Source organism: Ceratotherium simum, chromosome 14 (genome assembly GCF_057802395.1).
Source record: "Ceratotherium simum simum isolate JZ-2026a chromosome 14, ASM5780239v1, whole genome shotgun sequence".
Classification (NCBI taxonomy): Eukaryota; Metazoa; Chordata; class Mammalia; order Perissodactyla; family Rhinocerotidae; genus Ceratotherium; species Ceratotherium simum.
Window position 1 is genome coordinate 49,977,598 of NC_141913.1, and position 19,814 is coordinate 49,997,411.

A 19,814-nucleotide genomic window follows, 5' to 3' on the forward strand; every position below is an offset into this window, starting at 1 on the left:
GAACTAAAATCCAGATTGTTTAACAAAACTGGGAGTGTGGGATAGTTAGATCCTGCTAAGTCCTCTTCCTGTTTTGGGAAGGAGTTCATTGATGTTGTCTCATTCTTGATGTTGATGGAGAATTACAAGTTGAAGTTCACTATGTTAAACATTAAAGGTAACTTCATTAGAAAAGACGTCTTATGAGAATGTTCATCACAGAACTCTAAATGTCTATCAATAGAGCTAAAGAAATTGTGCTCCACAGTACAACTGAATATTATATAGACATTAAAAACAATGATGTAGAGTTGTATTACTAACTCAAAAGATCCCTACGTATGATGTTAAGTGAAAAGAAAGTTTAAAAGGAAATTAGTAGAGTATAATCCCACTTTTTGCAAAATAAATTTGTCTGCCTTGTGTAGGTGTGTATGTGTGTGTGCACATGCACACCTAGAAAATGCCTGAAAGGATATAAAACAAAATGTTAAAATAGTGTTATTCTCTGGATAGTAGGATTATGGATGGGGTTTATTTTCTTCTTTAAACTTTTCTGAATTTTCAGAATTTTTTGCATTGTATCTCAAAGTACCAGTCTTGGACATTGACACACATTCGTCATTGTGTATGCCATCTGTGCTTAAACCCTGTTGTTAATATCTGTTGCTGAAAGTCACCTTCCATTATCTTAGGAAAAACTGAAAAGCAGTAGAATTTTGAAAAGAAGAGTATATTAGTGGTTCATTAACACTAACCTAGGCTTTATTGCAAACCAAAATTTGAAAATCACTTAAGGTGATTCCTGGATGGAATTGGCCTGATTAGTGCCTGTTTATTGACATTTTAAGCACTTAATGGAAACATTGATTTTGATATATAATTGAAGAATACAGCCTAGTAGAGTGTCCTAGGAAGCCAGAGGGGGACCTAGGCTCTCGCCCCTGTTTATCAGCATGTGAAGCCTTGGCCCAATCCCTCAGTCTGTCCAGACCTCAGTTTTCTCCTCTGTAGATGAGGAGGGTGGCCCACGTACAATCTAAGGGACTTTTCAGAACTAAGGTACATGGATTTTCAAAGTGTATTTCATCTTTATATGGGTAACTTTTGAGTATTTTTATTAATATGATATGAAATTTTGTGTTACAAATAATTATATCAAAACTTGTTAATAAATGAAAGTAGCTGTTTGGAAAAAAATGAAAGTTGAATTCTTATCACACACCAAAATGAATTCCAGCTAAATTAGAGAGTTAAATCTATAAAATGAAATCATTTTTAAAAGTAAGAAGAAATCATATGAATATATTTACAAGCCAGAAAAGGACTTTTTAGGTCAAAAAAGGGGGGAAGAAATCACAAGAAGAGAAATCAATATATATAGATTGGTTTTGATATTTGTTATGTATATATAAAAATACTTTTTATACATAAAAGTTTTAAATGTCTACTCTAAAAGCTATCCAGAGTACATCTAAAAGGCAAATGACTAAGAAGAAACATTGGCAAAAAATGTGAAAAATAAAAGCATTAATATTCTTAATAGAAAATGTTCTTATAAGGTCAGTAAGAAAAGAATTCACTCAAACAGAAAATAAGCAAAGGACATTAACATTTAACAAAAGAAGTACAGATAGTTACCTGAAAAGATCATGTTCAACCAAGTATATCAAGGAAATGTTAAATAAAATATTTAAATGAAAACATTTTTCTTCCTCAAATTGGTGCTGCTGGAGAACTGTAAACTGATACAACTTTTCTTAAAAGCTATTGGCCCTGTGTATCAAGCTTTTAAAAATATTCACATACTGGGCCAGCCCCGGTGGCTTAGTGGTTAAGCTCGACGCGCTCCATTTCAGCAGCCCGGGTTCAGTTCCCAGGCGCCGACCTACACCACTCATCTGTCAGTGGCCCTGCTGTAGTGGCAGCTCACACACACAAGGAAAAAAATAAAAGAAAGAAAAAGAGGGAGATTGGCAAATGGATGTTAGCTCAGGAGAATCTTCCTCAGCAAAGGAAAAAAACAAAAACAAGTATTCACATACTTAGACCAAGGTTTTCTATGGCAAAAATTTATTCCAAAAAATAATCAGAAATGTGGTGTTCATTTTAGGCACAGAGATAGTCATCAAGATATTTCTAATTCTATTTAGGATGAATATAAAATGATATGGGAAAATGTTCATGATGTAATTAGAAAAGAGATGCAAAACCATATATGTAGAGTGACCCTACTATTTTATATGCATGAGAGAACATCTATTTGTTAATTCTCTACAGTGAGCATGTGTTGCTGGAGGAGCCTGACCTACTGCAGTGAAGCATGTATGTGCTCTCAGATTGGAAAAAGAATTAGTAACAGACAATGAAATCATAAATCTCTTATGTAAAAATGTTACCTTCCGTTTAGCATCTCGAAGGGTGTGGCTTCTTAGTAACTGGGAAGAGTTTCCATATCTCATGTGTTACTTGAGCTTTTAGAGGGTTGGCCTCTTTGTTCTACATGAGCCGGGATAGGTGCGTGTGGTGACTCTTCCATGTGACTGAGCTCCAGCTCTCAGCCTCTCTCAGACTCATTTAAAGCTGTAGCAGAGTCGACATTCAGGTCACTTCAGACAGCGGCTCAGCCACACTGCCTTCAGCGCGGCAGAGAATGAGAAATTGCTGCTTCACAGGAAGGATTATGGGGGAGTTTAAGGATGATTTTTTTCTGTAATAATCAGGCTAGGAAGTGGAATTACTTTTTTGAAAGCTTTGTGTTCTGTAGAAATCATGAATGTCTTTAGAAATGAGCCTTCAGTTTTTCTCTAGAATTCAGAAAGCAGCAAAGATGTAGTCAGAGCCTTAAAGTGTGCCTAAAGAAACCCACTGCATTGCTTCCCATTGTACATGGATAAAATTTGGTACCAGGTCATATGGAAAGCAAATAATGGTTGACTTTCTTTTTTAATGCCCCTCTTTTATTGATAGGATTGAAAACTTTGGAAAGAGGATATATAGCCCTACTGTAAAATGAGGTATTAATTTGATTTCAGGGTTTTCTGTTGGCACCGTCTATGATTTTTATCTTTTTCCACTTTTTAGGATAAAGGAAAAAGTGAATGTTTGCTGGTAACTAAGAGTAAAAACTGTCATTTAACGAAATAGTTTTAAATTTCAAAGAAATTGCCACCAGCTATTTCTAGAATCAAAATGAATACTATTGGGTTTTGATTTACTTCTTAGAGTTGAAGGATTCTTAAGAAGGGTATTCAGTATTTGTTATATTTTAGAGTTAATGAATGCCAACAGATAATTTAAATTCTTGGGGTCATGACAATAGTGTTTAGGTGTTTTTTTTAAGTTAAGAGATTATACATATGCTTTTTCTCTTGTTTAAGTAATAGGGGAAAAAACTAGCGGCAGTTTACAAGTAAGCAGGATTTATTTCACCATGTGGTAGCCAGCCTTTTTAAAAACCTGATTCACATCTGTATGACTTCCTGTTTGGGGACATTGAATGCTTTCTAGTAGGCTGGTTTCTAATAAACCCCATTTCAAAGTTTATTGTTTTAGTATTTCTGTTTTGGGTCCTGTTGAACCAGTCATGGCGTATGGGGGCTGAGGCGAGATAAGAACTTGTCTCCCAGTTTAAATATATGTAGTAAATGTGCAATTTATTGAAATGCCCCTCATTTACTTTGTAATTTTATAATGTTAGTCTTAGCATGGATGGTTGTGTGAGGAAGGAATTGGAAGCTTCAGGATGGCAAGTCCTCAATAATATCTGTGAAATATTTGAAGAGATGATGTTGGCAGAGATTGGATTTGAGGATGAATGTTGCAGAATTCTCTCACATCTTCGAAGCCATAATATAATTGTGGCTTAGAGTTTTCAAATCTGGGTGTTCATGTTGTAAGAACACACCCAACTTAATAGTGAAATTTTCTTTTCTCATGCCAAGCTTGAGAGCTGACCTTTTCATTCCCAGGAGAGAGCAGCCATCTAATGCAATGTGTGTGAAAGTCTCTAATAACCGCCATATGATGCTGATAAAAACTAATTTTCGTGCTCTGTATATATGCCCTTTTGTTTTCATTATGATGAGTAGCTAGTTCTTGTTGCTAATAAATATTTCAGACACATTAAACACAGTAAGAAATGGTAAGTATAAAGTGCTTAGCAGATGTTTTTCATTTCTCAGATAAAAGTAGCAATTTGCACGTGTTTGGTTTTAATGATTCCTGCCCCCTCCATTTCTCTGGTTAGTAATATCCGCTGTTTCAAGATTGATCAGCCTTCGGCAGGAGATGCATCTGGAGCCCCAGCTGTATGGAGCCATGGCTACACCGAAGCTTCAGGGGTGAAAAACAAGTAAGTGGGTGAAACTTGGGAGTGAGAACCACCTCCGGCCTGCCTCCCTTCTGTAGTCGGGCAGAAAGAAGCCCAGTGCTGGCACACACTTGCCTCCTGTAGCATTTGTTTGAGCATGTTTCCCCAAAGTGAGGCCACCTCATGACTTACATTTGGACATTAGGCTAAGCCCTGCTTGGCATCACATACTCTCTCTTTGTGAGAGATGTTGCTAGGATACAGTGTAACTGACACATTATGTCTATGTGAGACTCCAGTGTTTGGAGAAGGCCTAAGGATTGAAATGCATCCCTGCTTTTTGAAAAGCCTCTTTATCTTTCTCTGAAGCCTGTTTACCAAGCAAAACAGGGGTAGTATTAAGGGAGAAGTAGCCTTGATTGTCCAGATTCAAGATCACTTACGTTATGGACCAGTCAGTGGTTCTGTGGAACTATTTCTTACAATCCAAATCAGCTTCACAGGAGTTTGATGTCCATTCCCTGTAATGTCAACTGCTTTTCTTGCCACCAGGGCTGTCCATCTTAATTTCTTTTTCTTCTCTGTTTTCACCAACCTTCCCTGTCTTAGAGGCAAATGTTAGTTTTCCTGAGATTTGTAATCAAGCTCTTAAGGCTTGCTTGCTTTTTATGAAGAGGTGCTAATAATTAGTACTAGAAAAGTAAAGAACCCTATAAATTAGAATAGTCATAATTTAATTAGCTAAGGTTTAGGAACACAAACACTGAGAGTAAGGGAAGAACAGAAAGTGGAGGATGATCCAGTAATAGCTAACATTAGTATTCAACCCTGGGTGCACATCAGAATCAGTCAGGCGAGGAACTTTAGAAAAAATTCTCCAACCTAGGCCCATTAAATCAGAATGTTTTAAAATCGCCCCCAGGTGATTCTAATGTGCACCCAGGATTAAGAACCACTGACTGACTAGCTGAATACCCTCTATGGAAAATGAAAGGTGGAATTCTGGTTGCCACGCTGACTGCTTTTCTTTGGGACAGAAAACAGTCAACTCAAGTTCTGCATCTGACACACTGATCCTTTCCTCTTGCCATAAGAGTGTGATTTGGCGTTGTGCTGTCCAGACAAGAGGCAGCCCCCTTTTCAACACCTCTGTTCCATTTGCCCAAAAAAGGCAGAAGAGCCAATTGTGCCTGGGCTCTGGTTGTTGCGTTATTTCTGTGTACTTTGCACTGTGTATCATTGTATTTGGGGGAGAGGAAGAAATTATACATCCTTTGGAGCACTCAAAGTTCCTTCCTAGAGATCTTTCTTTTTAGATTAAAAGACCTTACGTCTTACTGAAAAACACCAGTATGTGAAACTGCTTTCTTTCTTTCTTTCTTTTTTTTTTTTTGCGCTGAGGAAGACTGGCCCTGGGTAATATCCGTGCCCATCTTCCTCCACTTTATATGGGATGCCGCCACAGCATGGCTTGCCAAGCGGTGTGTCGGTGCGTGCCCAGGATCCGAACCGGCGAACCCTGGGCCGCCGCATCAGAGCACGAACACTTAACCGCTTGCGCAACCGGGCCGGCCCCGAAACTGCTTTCTAATTCAAGAACACTGGTGTGAAATCCAAGATTGGTTTTTAAACATCTCTGAATATTAAAATTTATTATCTACTCATATATATTAATAAAGCAGTGACCAATTAGATCTGTTTTTTCCTGTATAATTCCCCCTTGTACAATTACTTTCTTAAAATTTTTGTTATATTGAAGTATAACATAGGTACAGAAAAGTACTTTGACGAGCATACAACTCTGTGACTTGTCCTAAAGTGAGCACACCTGCACACCAGCACCTGGCCCACACCTCAGGAGTCCCACGCCACCCCGGCCCCTTGCTTTTTCACCGTTTGGTTTTGACAGCAGAAGTTTCTCAAGTGTTTTCTTTTTGAATTGTAGATAAAGTAGTTACGTAAACAAGAGCTTTCTGCTTGCTGTCTTGAAGGAAGGAGAGAACTGTGGTTGTCCCCACCTCCAAATCTCCGTAGGTGTCTGTTCTCTTCTCTCCTCCCCTCTTTCCCCAGGGGTGCTGTGGTGTCTCCCTATCAGGTCATTTCAGATCCTTTGGGGAAACCTGAGGAGGGAGCTACAGTTGGATAATTTAGGTTCTTCCTCAGACTGAAAAACAAACAGGAAGCTTCAGCAGAAAAGAATCACTATTATACTTTTTTTAAAAAACATGCTTTTTTTTACACACACCCCTATTCTGACTAGCAAGGGGAGCTTACAGAATTATAAGATGATTTAATATTATATTATTAAATTTTACTTTGCCACTAATTGCCATATAACTTGGGGTGACTTATTTTTCTTAATAAATGGAGGCAGGAATTTCAAAGTACTGAGATGAGAGCCAGACTGACTGGCTTTGCATCTGGGCTCTATATTTATTTGCTGTGTGACCTTGAGCAGTTACTCAACCTCCCTTTGGCTTAATTTCCTCTTCTGTAAAATGACACTAAAAATACTCCCTGTCCTCATAGGGTTATAAGGATCCCCTGAGTTACATATGTGAAGTGGTTAGAACAATGTGTGCTATATAGTAACTCTTTTTAAGTGTTAGCTACTATTATTAATGATAATGGTTATTACTATTATTATTTGTCCTCAGACTCCTTAAGGGCAGAGACTGTATTTTCAGGTTCATATCTCTGTTATCTACCTATGATACATATCAGGTGCTTAATTTTTTTTCTTTTGATTAATTTATATACAATATATTAATATATGTTAATTTATATATATAGTAAGAAGGAATATTTTATATTCAGTAAAATTCACCCTTTTTAGTGTACAGCTCTGCAAGTTTTGATGAAAGATTATCATTGTGTAACTACCACCACAATCAAGTTATAGAGCAGTTCCATCACCCCTCAAAATTCCATCATGGCCCTCTGTTGTCAGTTTCTCTCCCCACCCCCAGCCCCTGACAACTCCTGATCTGCTTTTTTTTTCCATTAGTTTTGCCTTTTCTAGAATGTCATATAAATGGAATTACACAGTGTATAGCCTTCTCAGTCCGGCTTCTCTCACTTAGCATAGTGCATTTGAGATTCATTTGTGATGTTGCATGTGTTAGTAGTTTGTTCCTTTTTTATTGCTGAATATTATTCTATCGCATGAATATATTATGGTTTGTTTATCCATTCACTATTTGAAGGATAAATTATTTAGATTGTTTGAAGTTTTTAGCAAATATGAATAAAAATGCTATAAACAGTTGCATACAGGTTTTGTATGAACATGTTTCATTTCTCTTGGGTAAATACCTACGAGTAGGATTGCTGAGTCATGTGATAAGTATATATTTAATTTTATAAGACTGCCAAACTGTTTCCTAATGTGGCTGTACCATTTTGCATTCCCAGCAGCAATGTATGAGAATTCTAGTTGCTGCATATCCTCACCAGTACTTGTTATCATCAGGTTGTGGTGGTGGTGGTTGTTTTGGCCATTCTAATAGTGATATCTCATTGTGGTTTTAATGTGCATTTCCCTAATGATTAATGATTGTTGATCATCCTTTCACATGCTTATTTATCATTGCTCCATATATCTTCTGGTGAGAATGTATTCTTTCACAGCTAAGTATGATGTTAGCTGAAGGTATTTTTGTAGACAACCATTATCAAATTTAGAAAATTCTCTTTAATTCTAGTTTTCTGAGAGTTTTTATAGTGGATGTCAAATTTTGTCATAGGCTTTTTCTGCATCAGTTGAGATGATCATATTTTTCTCTTCTTTAGTCTGTTGATGTGGTGAATTACATTGATTTTAAAATGTTGAATCAGCTTTGCATTTCCAGAATAAATTCCACTTGATGGTCATGATGTGTTATCCTTTTTATATGCTGCTGGATTCAATTTGCTGGTAATTTCTTGAGGATGTCTATATTCCTGATGGATTTTAGCCTGTAGTTTTCTTTTCTTATGATGTCTTTGCCTGGTTTTGGTATCAGGGTAATGCATCCTCCTAGAATGAGTTGAGGAGTGTTTCCTCTTCATCAGTTTTCTGGAAGAGTTGGTACAGAATTGATATTATTTCTTCCTTAAATGGTTGGTAGAATTTACCAAGAAAACCATCTGGGCCTGGAATGTTCTTTTGTTTTTAACTAAACATACAGTTTCTTTAATAGAGGATTATCGCTTTCTTCCTGAATGAACTTTGGTAACTTGTGTCTTTCAAGGAATTTATATTCATTTCATCTGGTTTTCAAATTTATTGGCATAAACTTGTTCATAATATTCATTATTATCCTTTTAATATCTGTAGGATCTATAGTGATGTCTCTCCCATCTCTCATTCCTAACATTGGTAATTTGTGTCTTGTCTTTTTACCCTGATCAGTTTGGTTTGAGATTTATCAATTTTACTGATATTCTCAAAAAACCAGTTTCTGGTCTCATTGATTATTGTATGTTGTTCTTCTGTTTTCTAAGAATTTCAGTGACTTCTGCTCTTATTTTTATTATTTCCTTTCTACTTGCTTTGGGTTTGTTTTGCTCTTACTTTTCTAGTTTCTTAAAGTGGAAGCTTAGGTCATTGATTTGAGCTTAGGACATTAATTTTCTAAGCATTTAGACCTGTAAATTTCCTTCTAAGCAATTTCTTCAATAAGGTTGGAGAACATACTTTGAATGACTTGAATCTTGAAACTTATTGAGACGTTTTTTTAGCCCAGAATATGATCTGTCTTGGTAAGTATTCTGTGTGCTTTTGAAAAAGAAAAATGTATTCTGCTGTTGGGGTAGAGTGTCAGATCAAGTTGGTTGATGATGTTGTTCAAGTCTTAAATATCCTTGCTGATTTTCTGTCTACTTGTTCTGTCGATGATTGAGAGACTACAGTTACATGTTTGTCTGTTTTTCCTTATTAATTCTATCAGTTTTTGTTTCGTATATTTCTAAGCTCTGTTATTAAGTACATAAACATTTAGAATGTTATAGCTTTGTGATTAACTGACCCCTTTATCATTATGAAATGACTCTATTTCTGTAATATTCTTTGTTCTGAAATATGCTTTGTCTGATATTAGTATAGCTACTCTAGCTTTCTTTTGATTAGTATGTTAGCATGGGATATCATTTTTTTATCCTTTTACTTTTAACCTATTTGTCTCTTTATATTTAAAGTGGATTTCTTATAGACAGCATGTAGTTAGGTCTTGCTTTTTTATCCAATCTGACTTTCTGTCTTTTTGGGAGGTGTTTAGACCATTTTTATTTTTAATGGGATTATTGATATGATTAAGTTTAAATCAGCCAACTTACTATTTGTTTTCTATTTGTCTGATCTGTTCTTGATTCCCTTTTTTCTCATTTTCTTCGTTCTTTTGGGTTGAGCATTTCTTATGATTCCATTTTATCTCCTTTATTTGTTCTTATTAGTTCTACCTTTTGTGTGTGTGTGGTTTCTTCAGGGTTTGTAGTATAACCTGTAACTTATTAATTAGTTTAACTTTAAGTAATATTATATCTTCCATTTCCCCTCTCCTGGTTTTCATGTTATTGTTGTCGTATGTTTTACTTCTACGTTTATTATAAACCCCAAAATACCTTGTTATAATTTTCACTTTAAATAGTCAGTTATTTTCTAAAGCAGTGTTTCTCAACTTCAGTACTATTGACATTTTGAGCCAGATAATTCTTTGTTGTTGGGGGACAGGGGAGGGAGGGGGTGTCCTGTGCATTGTAGGATGTTTAGCAGCATCCCTCTACCTACTAGAAGCAATAGCAGCATGACCAGTCGTGACAATCAAAAATGTCTCCTGCCGGTAGAATTGCCCCAGTGAGAACCACTGTTGTAAAGTGATTTTAAGAATAAGAAAAAAAAAATTTGTATTTAATCGCCTATTTATCATTTCTGGTACATTTCATTCTTTTATGTAGATCCAGATTTCCATCTGATAGCATTTTCTTCTGCCTCACATATTTCCTTTTACATTTCTTATAGAGCCAGTGTTTTGGTGGTAAGTTCTTTTATTTTGTGCATCTGAAAATGTCTTTATTTCACATTAACTTTTGAAAGCTATTTTCACTGGTTGAGAAATCCAGGTTGACAGCTTTGCTATCAGTACTTTAAAAATCTTGCTCCACTGTCTTCTGCATTTTCTAATGGGAAGTCGGCTGTCATTCCTGTCTTTGTTCCTCTACTCTCTCCCCTGCCTTTGTTCCTGGTTTTCAGGATTTGATTTTGATGTGCCTCAGTTGATTTTTTTCATTTTCTTTTGCTTACTGTTTGTTGAGCTTGTTGTATCTGTAGGTTTATAGATCTCATCAGATCTGAAATACTTTCAACCATTAATTCTTCACAAGTTTTTTCTGTCTCTCCTCGTTTGAAGACTCCAATTCCCTGTATATTAGGCTGCTTGAAGTTATCCCACCACTCACTAACGCCCTGGCTTTTTATTTTTCCCAGAGTCTTTTTTTCTCTGTGTTTCATTTTGGATAGTTTCTGGGACACAGTTAAGTTCCTTGGAAACAGTTTGATTCTTTTTGAGGCTTGGAGTGGAGAGACTCTGCAGGCCTCCGGAGCACTCGCCTCTCCATGCTGCCTTCCTCCCTCCAGTCCTCTGCCTGTGAACTCTTCTGACCCATCCTCCCTCCACTTAGGGAGAGCGCCAGGCTCCACCTGGGTTTCTCCTCCCTGTGCTGCAGCCCAGAAATTTTTTCCAGGCAGTGTGCTGGGCAGACATCAGTCTCGCTCTCTGACCTGCACTTCTTATTGTCCAATGTCTGAATACTGTTGTTTCTTTTTTTTTTTTTTTTTTTGCCTTTTCTAAAGTTGTTTGAGACTTTTCATATGTTTTTTGTATACTTTTCATATGTTTTTCCAGTGTTTTAGTTGTTACTCCATTTTTGCCCGATGTGGAAGTTCTTAATAAATGTTTTGTGAATGAATGTGGACGTACGGATTCATAATCTTGTATTATTTCCCATGCCTCTTATGCTCTTTCTTTCACTGCCATTTGAAAATAAAATCATCAGAAGATAAGGGGGTCGGGGGAGCCATGTGTGAAGCGTAAATATATGTTAATCATTCTTCTTTGCTTACAGAAATTAGTTGATATAAATGAGCTGGAGTTAGTCTATTCTTAATCTGTCTGAAGTCTTGAAGAAAGAGACAAGACTGGAACAGGCGAATCTGAAAAAAAGTAGCTTTGGGTGGGCCTGGAGAAGGAGAGATGAGTAGACTTCGCACAAAAGCATTCTTGCTTTGCAGGTTGTGTGTTGCAGCCCTGTCGGTGAATAACTTCTGTGACAACCGGGAGGCCCTGTATGGTGTATTTGATGGAGACCGGAACGTGGAGGTACCCTACCTTCTCCAATGTACTATGAGTGACATTTTGGCAGAAGAGCTGCAGAAAACAAAAAATGAAGAAGAATACATGGTCAATACGTTCATTGTTATGCAAAGGTAAAACTGAGAGTCCCTGCCGTGTGTTTTCTTGCTCTTGTTTGAGTGTTTGCCCTCTGATTAGAAAGATAGGTGCCCAGCAATCTCAAAGCACTAGTGTTGAATATGGGTATTCAAGATGCGGTCAGGCAGTTTGGTTTTGCTCAAGCATCAGGGTGGACTGTGTTACATTTGAGACGTACTGGTGTCCAGACCACTTGGTAGGAGGTCAAGTCAATGACGGGAATTTAGTTTCTCTTGGAACTGGACCTCACAGGCCTATCGTGATTCCAGGTTTTCACCAGGTTGTTTACAACATACTTCACCCTCCCCCCAAAATCACATGAGCTCCAGAGGCTCTTGAGACCTTCTGGTGTGTGGACGTCTCCTTGAAATGGACTATTTCTGTCTCAGTTTGTTCACCCTTGTGAAATACTGTCACTGGTTTGAGATGGTGCAAACCTTTGTGAACTTGAGATGGTCAAATTTTAGGCCAGGAGTTAAATCATTCTTCATATGTTGTTTTTCTCTCTTGTTAAATGTTCAGGACAGTGTTTCTAACAGAATCGTAGGCCATTGCCTAGAGTTTTTGGTTACCATAGAAATTGTGGAATGTTGTTTGTAACTCTTAGGGCTGGATGTTATAAGCCTTCCCTCCTTCAAAGAATTGCTCATTCTTTTGTCACTCTAATGGCTTTGTAGGTTGCAAAGGAATTGCCTGTCTATTAATATTGTACTGCAAACGCTTGCTCATGTGGGACAAGGAAGTGGAGAGTGCTCTAAAGGTCATGGGAACAATGATGATCTTTTCTCTTTCTCTCCTTTATCTCTCTCTTGATAATCTGCCAGAAAAAGTATCTTTGTAACAGGGGTAGAAAAAGTATCTGCTAAGGAATGCTGGTTCAGAGAAGCCTTTAAAGTTACCCTAAGTCATGGGTATAGTCAAGAAGAAGAGTTCCTCTTGAAGAGCTCAGTAGAGGCAGGCCCAGTAAAGTTTTTTGGTGCTGGACTCACCTCTGTCTTTCAGATTCTCAGTGGGCGTGTACAATTAGCAATTGAATACTGATAATAGCTAATATTTAGTGAGCTCTTAATATGTACCAGTCGTTGTTCTAAATGCCTAAATAGTATAAATTTTACCCCATGAGATAGATAATATTACTATTCTTGAATAATTTTACTGATGAGTAACTGACGTACAGAGAGGTGAAGCAAATTGCTCCAAGAGCTAATAGATGGTGCAGCCAGAATTTGACCTCAGGCGGTAAGACTCCAGAGAATGTTCCACCTGCCAGGCACATCTATACCCTTTTCTTTTTTACCACCATCTTGTCCTAGAAAAAAAGCAAATATGTATCATACACACAGACACACACGTGCACACACCACACACACGCACACAACCCCATCACATACCCCCAAGAGGTCTACTTTTTGTAGACCCTCAAGTGCTGCAAAGAATTAAGAACTTAAGGACCTTAAACTCATCATGATTACTAGCTGTACTTTTCACAAATACCATCCTATTTCTGGCTTTGCTGAGAGGAATCATTGTGCCTTTGAAAGGAAGAAAGTAGTGCTGCCTTGGCAGCGCCTAAAGCCAAATCCAGTCATGGGTGTCCTGAAGTTGGAGTTTAGAGACCCAGATTTGTCGGCCCATCTCCAGGGTCATTTGTATGCCTCTTGTTTTCCGTATTTGTTAATAGGTTGTGGATGTGCGGTGATCTTTTCTGTCCTCAGGAGAACTGCATGTTCTTTGTACATGACATCCTAATGCATGCGAGTAGGCAGCCCTGGTTTCGGTTGCTATTACTGCCACTTCCCTAACCTAGACCGGTGAGAGGGGATGACAGCACCTGAGGGTCTGCCCCATAAACAGAGGAGCATGTCTGGCTTAACCTTCCTGCTCCTGTACCACTCGGGATCCGTGGGGGCCTGGGAGGCACTGCCGGCTGTGGGGCTTATGATAGGAGTTCGTGGCTCCTTTTGATTGTCAGAAGTTGCACATGCTTTGTGTATTCAGTAAGTCTCTGGATTAATGGTCATAAGTAAAAGCCCTTTGGAGCTTGATTACTAGAATGTTCTTTCTGTGAATATTCTAGAATAGACATTGCTGGTCCAGGAAGTCTTCACCACATAGGGCAAGAACATGAATGGTCCAGTACTTAAAAGCTCATGCCAGCAAACATCCTTATAAAGGGGGAGAGGGTGGTCAGGTAGTTTTAAAGTGTACATGTCAGTGGGTTTAGTGTGTTTACATCTGCTCCTGTTTAGGTGGCCCCTTCGATTTCCTCTCCCTGGAGCAGAGGGGATTTAGAGAGGTGGGTGGGGAAAGCGGTGGTGATTTTCCTGCCGTCTTTGGAGTGTGCTGATATGGGAGTAACAGGCTGGACACAGCAGGACAAGGGCTCTTTCATTCCATGTCAGCTGCTGGGGCTCTTAGTGGTAAAGTGACACTTCGCCCCAGTTGTGAGCAGACACCTCTCCGTGTGCGGGTGTGTGTGTCAGATTCCATGGGCTCTTTTTCTCTGAGAAGCTGAGCAGAGCCTGCTCTGGGGCAAGAGGCTGAATCGAACCCCTAGGTTCTGGTTTTCCTCCTGCCCTGTCCAGTGGCACAGTCTTCCTGTTGAATTAGCAAAAGTGCCTCATGACGGGTTGTGTTACCTTCTCTCTTCGGATTCCAGGAAACTCGGAACTGCTGGGCAGAAACTTGGAGGTGCTGCTGTCCTTTGTCATATCAAACATGACCCTGTGGACCCAGGAGGATCCTTCACCTTGACCTCTGCTAATGTGGGCAAGTGCCAAACAGTTCTCTGTCGGAATGGGAAGCCATTGCCTCTGTCCAGATCGTATGTCATGAGCTGTGAAGAAGAACTGAAGAGAATTAAACAGCACAAGGCCATTATCACTGAGGTGAGGAGAGAACAGGTTTCTTCAGGATGCTGGGGAGGATGGGCCCAGGGTCCTGGCAGAAACCAGCCAGGATGCATTTCCCTTCAAAGAACGTTCTTTGAAGTTGGTTTAAAATTAAAATTCCAAATCCATGGTGTGACAAAGCAAATTCCTTGTATGATATGTCTGAAGACATTAGAATGTACAGAATAATAAGCCACTTATCGATGGCCTCTCTGTGTCAGGGGTATGCCAGGTGCTTCAGGGCATTGTCCCATCTGATCCTCACAGCCCCTCTGCCAAAGGGCTGGTTCAGTGGTTGAAGGCTCTACCCTGAAGTCACACTGCTGACACTCATATCCTAGCTCTGCCACCTGCAGGCTATTGACTTTAAACCTCTAAGCCTCAGTTTCCTCATCTGTAAAGTCAGAATAATAATGTATCGGTCCTGTCTTACAAGGCTAGTGTGATAATCAGTATAAATGTAACTAGTTGTTATTTTGGTTCATGCTTTGAGTTCCATTTGAGTAGGGCAGTGAGTGGTTTTCAACCAGGGGCGATTTGGCCCCCAACGGGACATTTGGCAAGGTCTGGAGACATTTTTGTTGTCACAGCTGGGTGGAGAGTGCTTTAGGCATGTAGTAGGTAGAGGTAGGGGTGCTGCCAAACATCTTATAATGTACAGGACAGCCCCCGCAACAAAGAATTATTTGGCCCAAAATGTCAGTAGTGGCACTGTTGAGAAACTCTGGAGTAGGTCTGCGTTATACCAAGATTTATTACAACACAACTTCCCAAATGGGCTCTAGGGGTTCTGCTCCACTGACTAATTCAGCCTCCAATGTTGATCACCAGCTGGGTGCCTGAAGAATGATGTGGGGACACAGAAGTGACTCCCGCAGACACACAGCTGCCCACAGGAGGTGTCCAGTCTTGTATTGCTGATACAACCCTAAGAACCATGAGTAGCCCAGGTGGACAGTGGTGGAAGTTTGCAGACCAGTAGAGAAAAGACAGATTCAGATAGGCTTCGATAAATCAGATCCTCAAGAAAGATACAGGAAGACTCAGGATGCACTGTGAGGGTCTGTGGAAGTGAGTCTGTGTATCGATTTTAGCTCCCTGCCTGTTCTGGCAGCAGGGAGGATTAAAATGGACAGTAGACACTGTGTTAGGGAGCAAAGACAGTCTAAGATGGGACAGAATGTATTGAATTAAATGTTCAATATTACACAATGCAGAGGTTAATGATTTCTGCTGCATGAATGGATCACAGTTTGTGCTTTAGACTTTTTCTCCTGTTTTCTCTACCTCCCCTCTTCCTTACTTTGTCTGCGTTGCTGAATACTCTGCCCCATTTGGATTTTTTACTTCTCGACCTGAGGCACACCCCCAAAACACACATATGCGTGCACACACGCACACACATACACACACCATTTTTTCTGATCAAGAGAGAACGAAAGGATTGGGCAGAACAACAAGGGTAATTATTGCCAAATTCCATACTTCGGGGAAGAACAAATTACATCAGTAGAATCGAGGCAGTTGAAAATTGTGCTTGAAGCCCTGTTTTAGTCATTTTCTAAGAATTTGACATTCTTCTAAGAATGCTGCCTGCTTGTAAGTATGGTGTGGCAGGATTGTATGTGGGATTGGGGAAGCCACTCCCAAATGAAGGCACGTGGTAGGGTTGTAAAGGAAATGGATATTCTCTGCAAGAAACACTTGCTTCAAGGGGGATGGTGAGACCATCTCCATTACCTCGTCCTAGACACACACTGAAAGTTACCTTTGTCATAACGGAGACTTCTCTGGAAAGGGTATTAAAAATAGGGGCATGTAGAGGCACATTATGGACCTGAGAACCTCAAACTCGAAGAATAGAGAACCGAGCAGGTACACGGGGTTGTCTCTCTTCCTCCCCTCTAGCTTCAGAGTAAAGGTCTTTTTACTGGCAAATGGTCTTAAATTTTGGCTCGTGATTTAAATGGCATGAACCCAGCTGAACTAAACTGGGAGACTGTATTCTCAATTTACCGCCAGGAAAGCAAGTTCAAGGAAAACATAGGACTTGACACTTCTTTAGCATCTACCTCTCCAAACACAGACATTCTTACCCTGCTAGGCACACCAAGATTTTCTCCATCATTTTTCTTCCAACCTTCTTAAGTTTAAAACAGTGTCTTGACCTTCTTGACCCGCTTCTTGACCTTCAGACACTCCTGCCATTTGTTGGAGAGTAACCTAAGACTTGGGGGCATTGTCTTGAACCGTCCCTGCCTCATGTGTCTGCTCAGGATGGCTCATTTCAGAAAGGCTCTTCCTTCCTGTGGGCTACAGGAGAAGCTCATTAGCCATGTTGCTGTGTCAGACTAGCTGATGATTTGCTTTAGAGATAGGCAGGTCTTGTTAACCAGTGTGCACATGGTCCCAATAAAGGGAACAGCTGAAATACTTTCCTGTTGTCCCTCCTGCTCCTGACCTGCCCAGCATACTGCCCCAGGTTTCTCCTGACAGATGATTAACCACTCACCAGAGGGTGAGCAGTCCTCCCTTTTATGGACCACACAGCGCTCTTCTTGGGGTCCCCAGGCAGGAGGCCCCTGGGAGGCTGCTCAGTTGCGACATGCACTCTGTGTTAATGTCTGTTTGGAAACCCCTCTTCTTCCAGGACGGCAAGGTGAATGGGGTGACTGAGTCCACGCGCATCCTGGGCTACACCTTCCTCCACCCCAGCGTGGTGCCTCGCCCCCACGTACAGTCTGTGCCCCTGACCCCCCAGGATGAGTTCTTCATCCTGGGCAGTAAGGGCTTGTGGGACAGCCTGTCCATCGAGGAGGCTGTGGGGGCCGTGCGCAACGTGCCTGACGCCCTGGCTGCTGCCAAGAAGCTGTGCACCCTTGCCCAGAGCTACGGCTGCCATGACAGCATCAGCGCCGTGGTGGTGCAGCTCAGCGTCACTGAGGACAGCTTCTGCTGCTGCGAGCTCAGCGCGGGTGGGACCCTCCCGCCGCCCAGCCCGGGCATCTTCCCTCCCTCTGTCAGCATGGTCATCAAGGACCGGCCCTCCGACGGGCTGGCCGTGCCATCCTCCAGCAGCGGCATGGCCTCTGAGATCAGCAGTGAGCTCTCCACTTCCGAGATGAGCAGTGAGGTGGGGTCTACAGCCTCTGATGAGCCCCCATCTGGAGCCCTGAATGAGAACAGCCCCGCCTACCCCAGCGAGCAGCGCTGCATGCTCCACCCCGTCTGCCTGTCCAACTCCTTCCAGCGCCAGCTGTCCAGCGCCACTTTCTCTAGCGCCTTCTCCGACAATGGCCTTGACAGCGATGACGAAGAACCAATTGAGGGCGTCTTCACCAATGGCAGCCGGGTAGAGGTGGAAGTCGACATCCACTGCAGCCGGGCCAAGGAGAAGGAGAAACAGCAGCACCTGCTCCAGGTGCCAGCTGAGGCCAGCGACGAGGGGATTGTCATCAGCGCCAATGAGGATGAGCCCGGTCTGGCCAGGAAGGTGGACTTTGGTGCTGTGGGGACCATTGGGCGCCGGAGGGCTAACGGCTCGGTGGCGCCCCAGGAAAGGAGCCACAACGTGATAGAGGTAGCTACGGACGCGCCCCTCCGAAAGCCTGGAGGCTATTTTGCGGCTCCGGCTCAGCCAGACCCTGACGATCAGTTCATCATACCCCCAGAGCTGGAGGAGGAAGTCAAGGAGATCATGAAACACCACCAGCAGCAGCAGCAGCCACCGCCCTCGCAGCTCCCCCTGCAGCAGCCGCAACGGCAGTGCCCGGCGGACCCGCTGCCAGACTACTGTGACACACCGCTATGACCCACCCGAGCGCTATTTAAGAAATAAACTAACCAAGAAAGACTAGTCGCGAGAGTCTCCCAGGCTCACATTAAACCAGGGGTTTACTCCACGCTCTTCTCCCAGACACTTTCCCGACTGTCTTTGCAGCTAGTCTGTAGGGTCTCCTCCTGTTGGTCATTTTTTTTAATAATTACCACTTTTCTTCTAGTGATGCTTTACCGATATGATTTAAATCTGTTAACTTCTTCCCCTAACATATCAGATGTATAAAGACAAAGAGCAAAAGGTTTAATATATTAAGAGAAACAGTTAATGATAATGTAATATTTTTTAAAATGGCTTTTTGTTGTTTTGTTTGTTTGGAAGGCAAGGCAGGTTGCCAGTGCTAAGTGATTTAATAATATTGTAATTCTGTATTTCTTTGGGGGAAAAGCTTTTTTTTTTGTCTTGAAAATGATAGACATTTGTAGAATATGGAGACTAACTCCTAGGAGTTGCTTTACTCTGTCAGGTGACTTAAGTCACTGGGATTCACTAATTTTCTCTGAGAGAACAGTTGATTGAGAAATTTCTATTGTAAATAGCTCCACGTTGTATAGTGATGCTTCAGATGTTTTGTAGTTTTGGCATAAGGACACAGCCTAACAACTGACTTTCCTCTCCCTCCCCCTCTGAGGAGCCTTCCCGCCCACACCTTCCTCATAACCCTCCGTTAGTTCATTAAATGAGGAGGCTGAGCAGCTAAGAGTATTTCTGTTCAAATGAGGTGGACCTTAGGCCACTGGCAACGAACCTGCACCCAAGGGGCCTCTGAACCTTCCTCCTCCTCTCCTTTCCACCCCCAGCCTCTTGACTTTTACAGACACTTTTTAATTGTGTTCCTTACTGCTGCCACAATCAGCATGATTGTATAGAGTTCAGTTAGATCATTTACATACCGAGAGTTATATTAAAGCAGAATGCACAAATGAACATGTCATAATTTTTGTTATAATAAATATAAAATTTACAAGTATTGGACCCTTCTGCTTTTGTCTCAGGAGCCAGTTGTGTCTTGCAGAGGATCACACCCACCTTGGGTTTGGAATGAATGGATGTAACTTTGGGTTTATTGGATATTTCTTTGATTTTTTTTTAAGGGGAGACACCCAACAGGTTAGCCTACATTCAATGAGGTAGTGAAATCAACCCTATGGTTAACAACGTAAGTAGCCGGTCTTACAGCCTTTCTATTTCTTGTTATTATTGTGTAGGGTAGACGGTAAAAGGGGAATAGGTGGAGGTTGCATAGAGGAGACCCCTGGAAAACTTCTCCCACACAGCCAAGTTCATTTCCAGTTCTCTCAGGGCCCCCTCAATCACATGAGCAGGTT

At 41.0% G+C, this 19,814-nt stretch overlaps 1 protein-coding gene across 1 annotated transcript in view; it reads left to right on the forward strand.

Moving 5' to 3' along the window:
- Window positions 1–19,456, forward strand: part of PHLPP1 (PH domain and leucine rich repeat protein phosphatase 1) — a 222,918-nt gene extending 203,462 nt beyond the window's left edge. Inside the window, 4 exon segments of the mRNA XM_004422600.3 lie at window positions 4,229–4,333; window positions 11,559–11,753; window positions 14,417–14,645; window positions 17,299–19,456. Of these exon segments, the coding sequence (XP_004422657.3) occupies window positions 4,229–4,333; window positions 11,559–11,753; window positions 14,417–14,645; window positions 17,299–18,459 (1,690 nt within the window). The 3' untranslated portion in view covers window positions 18,460–19,456.
- Window positions 19,457–19,814: the final 358 nt, after the last annotated feature.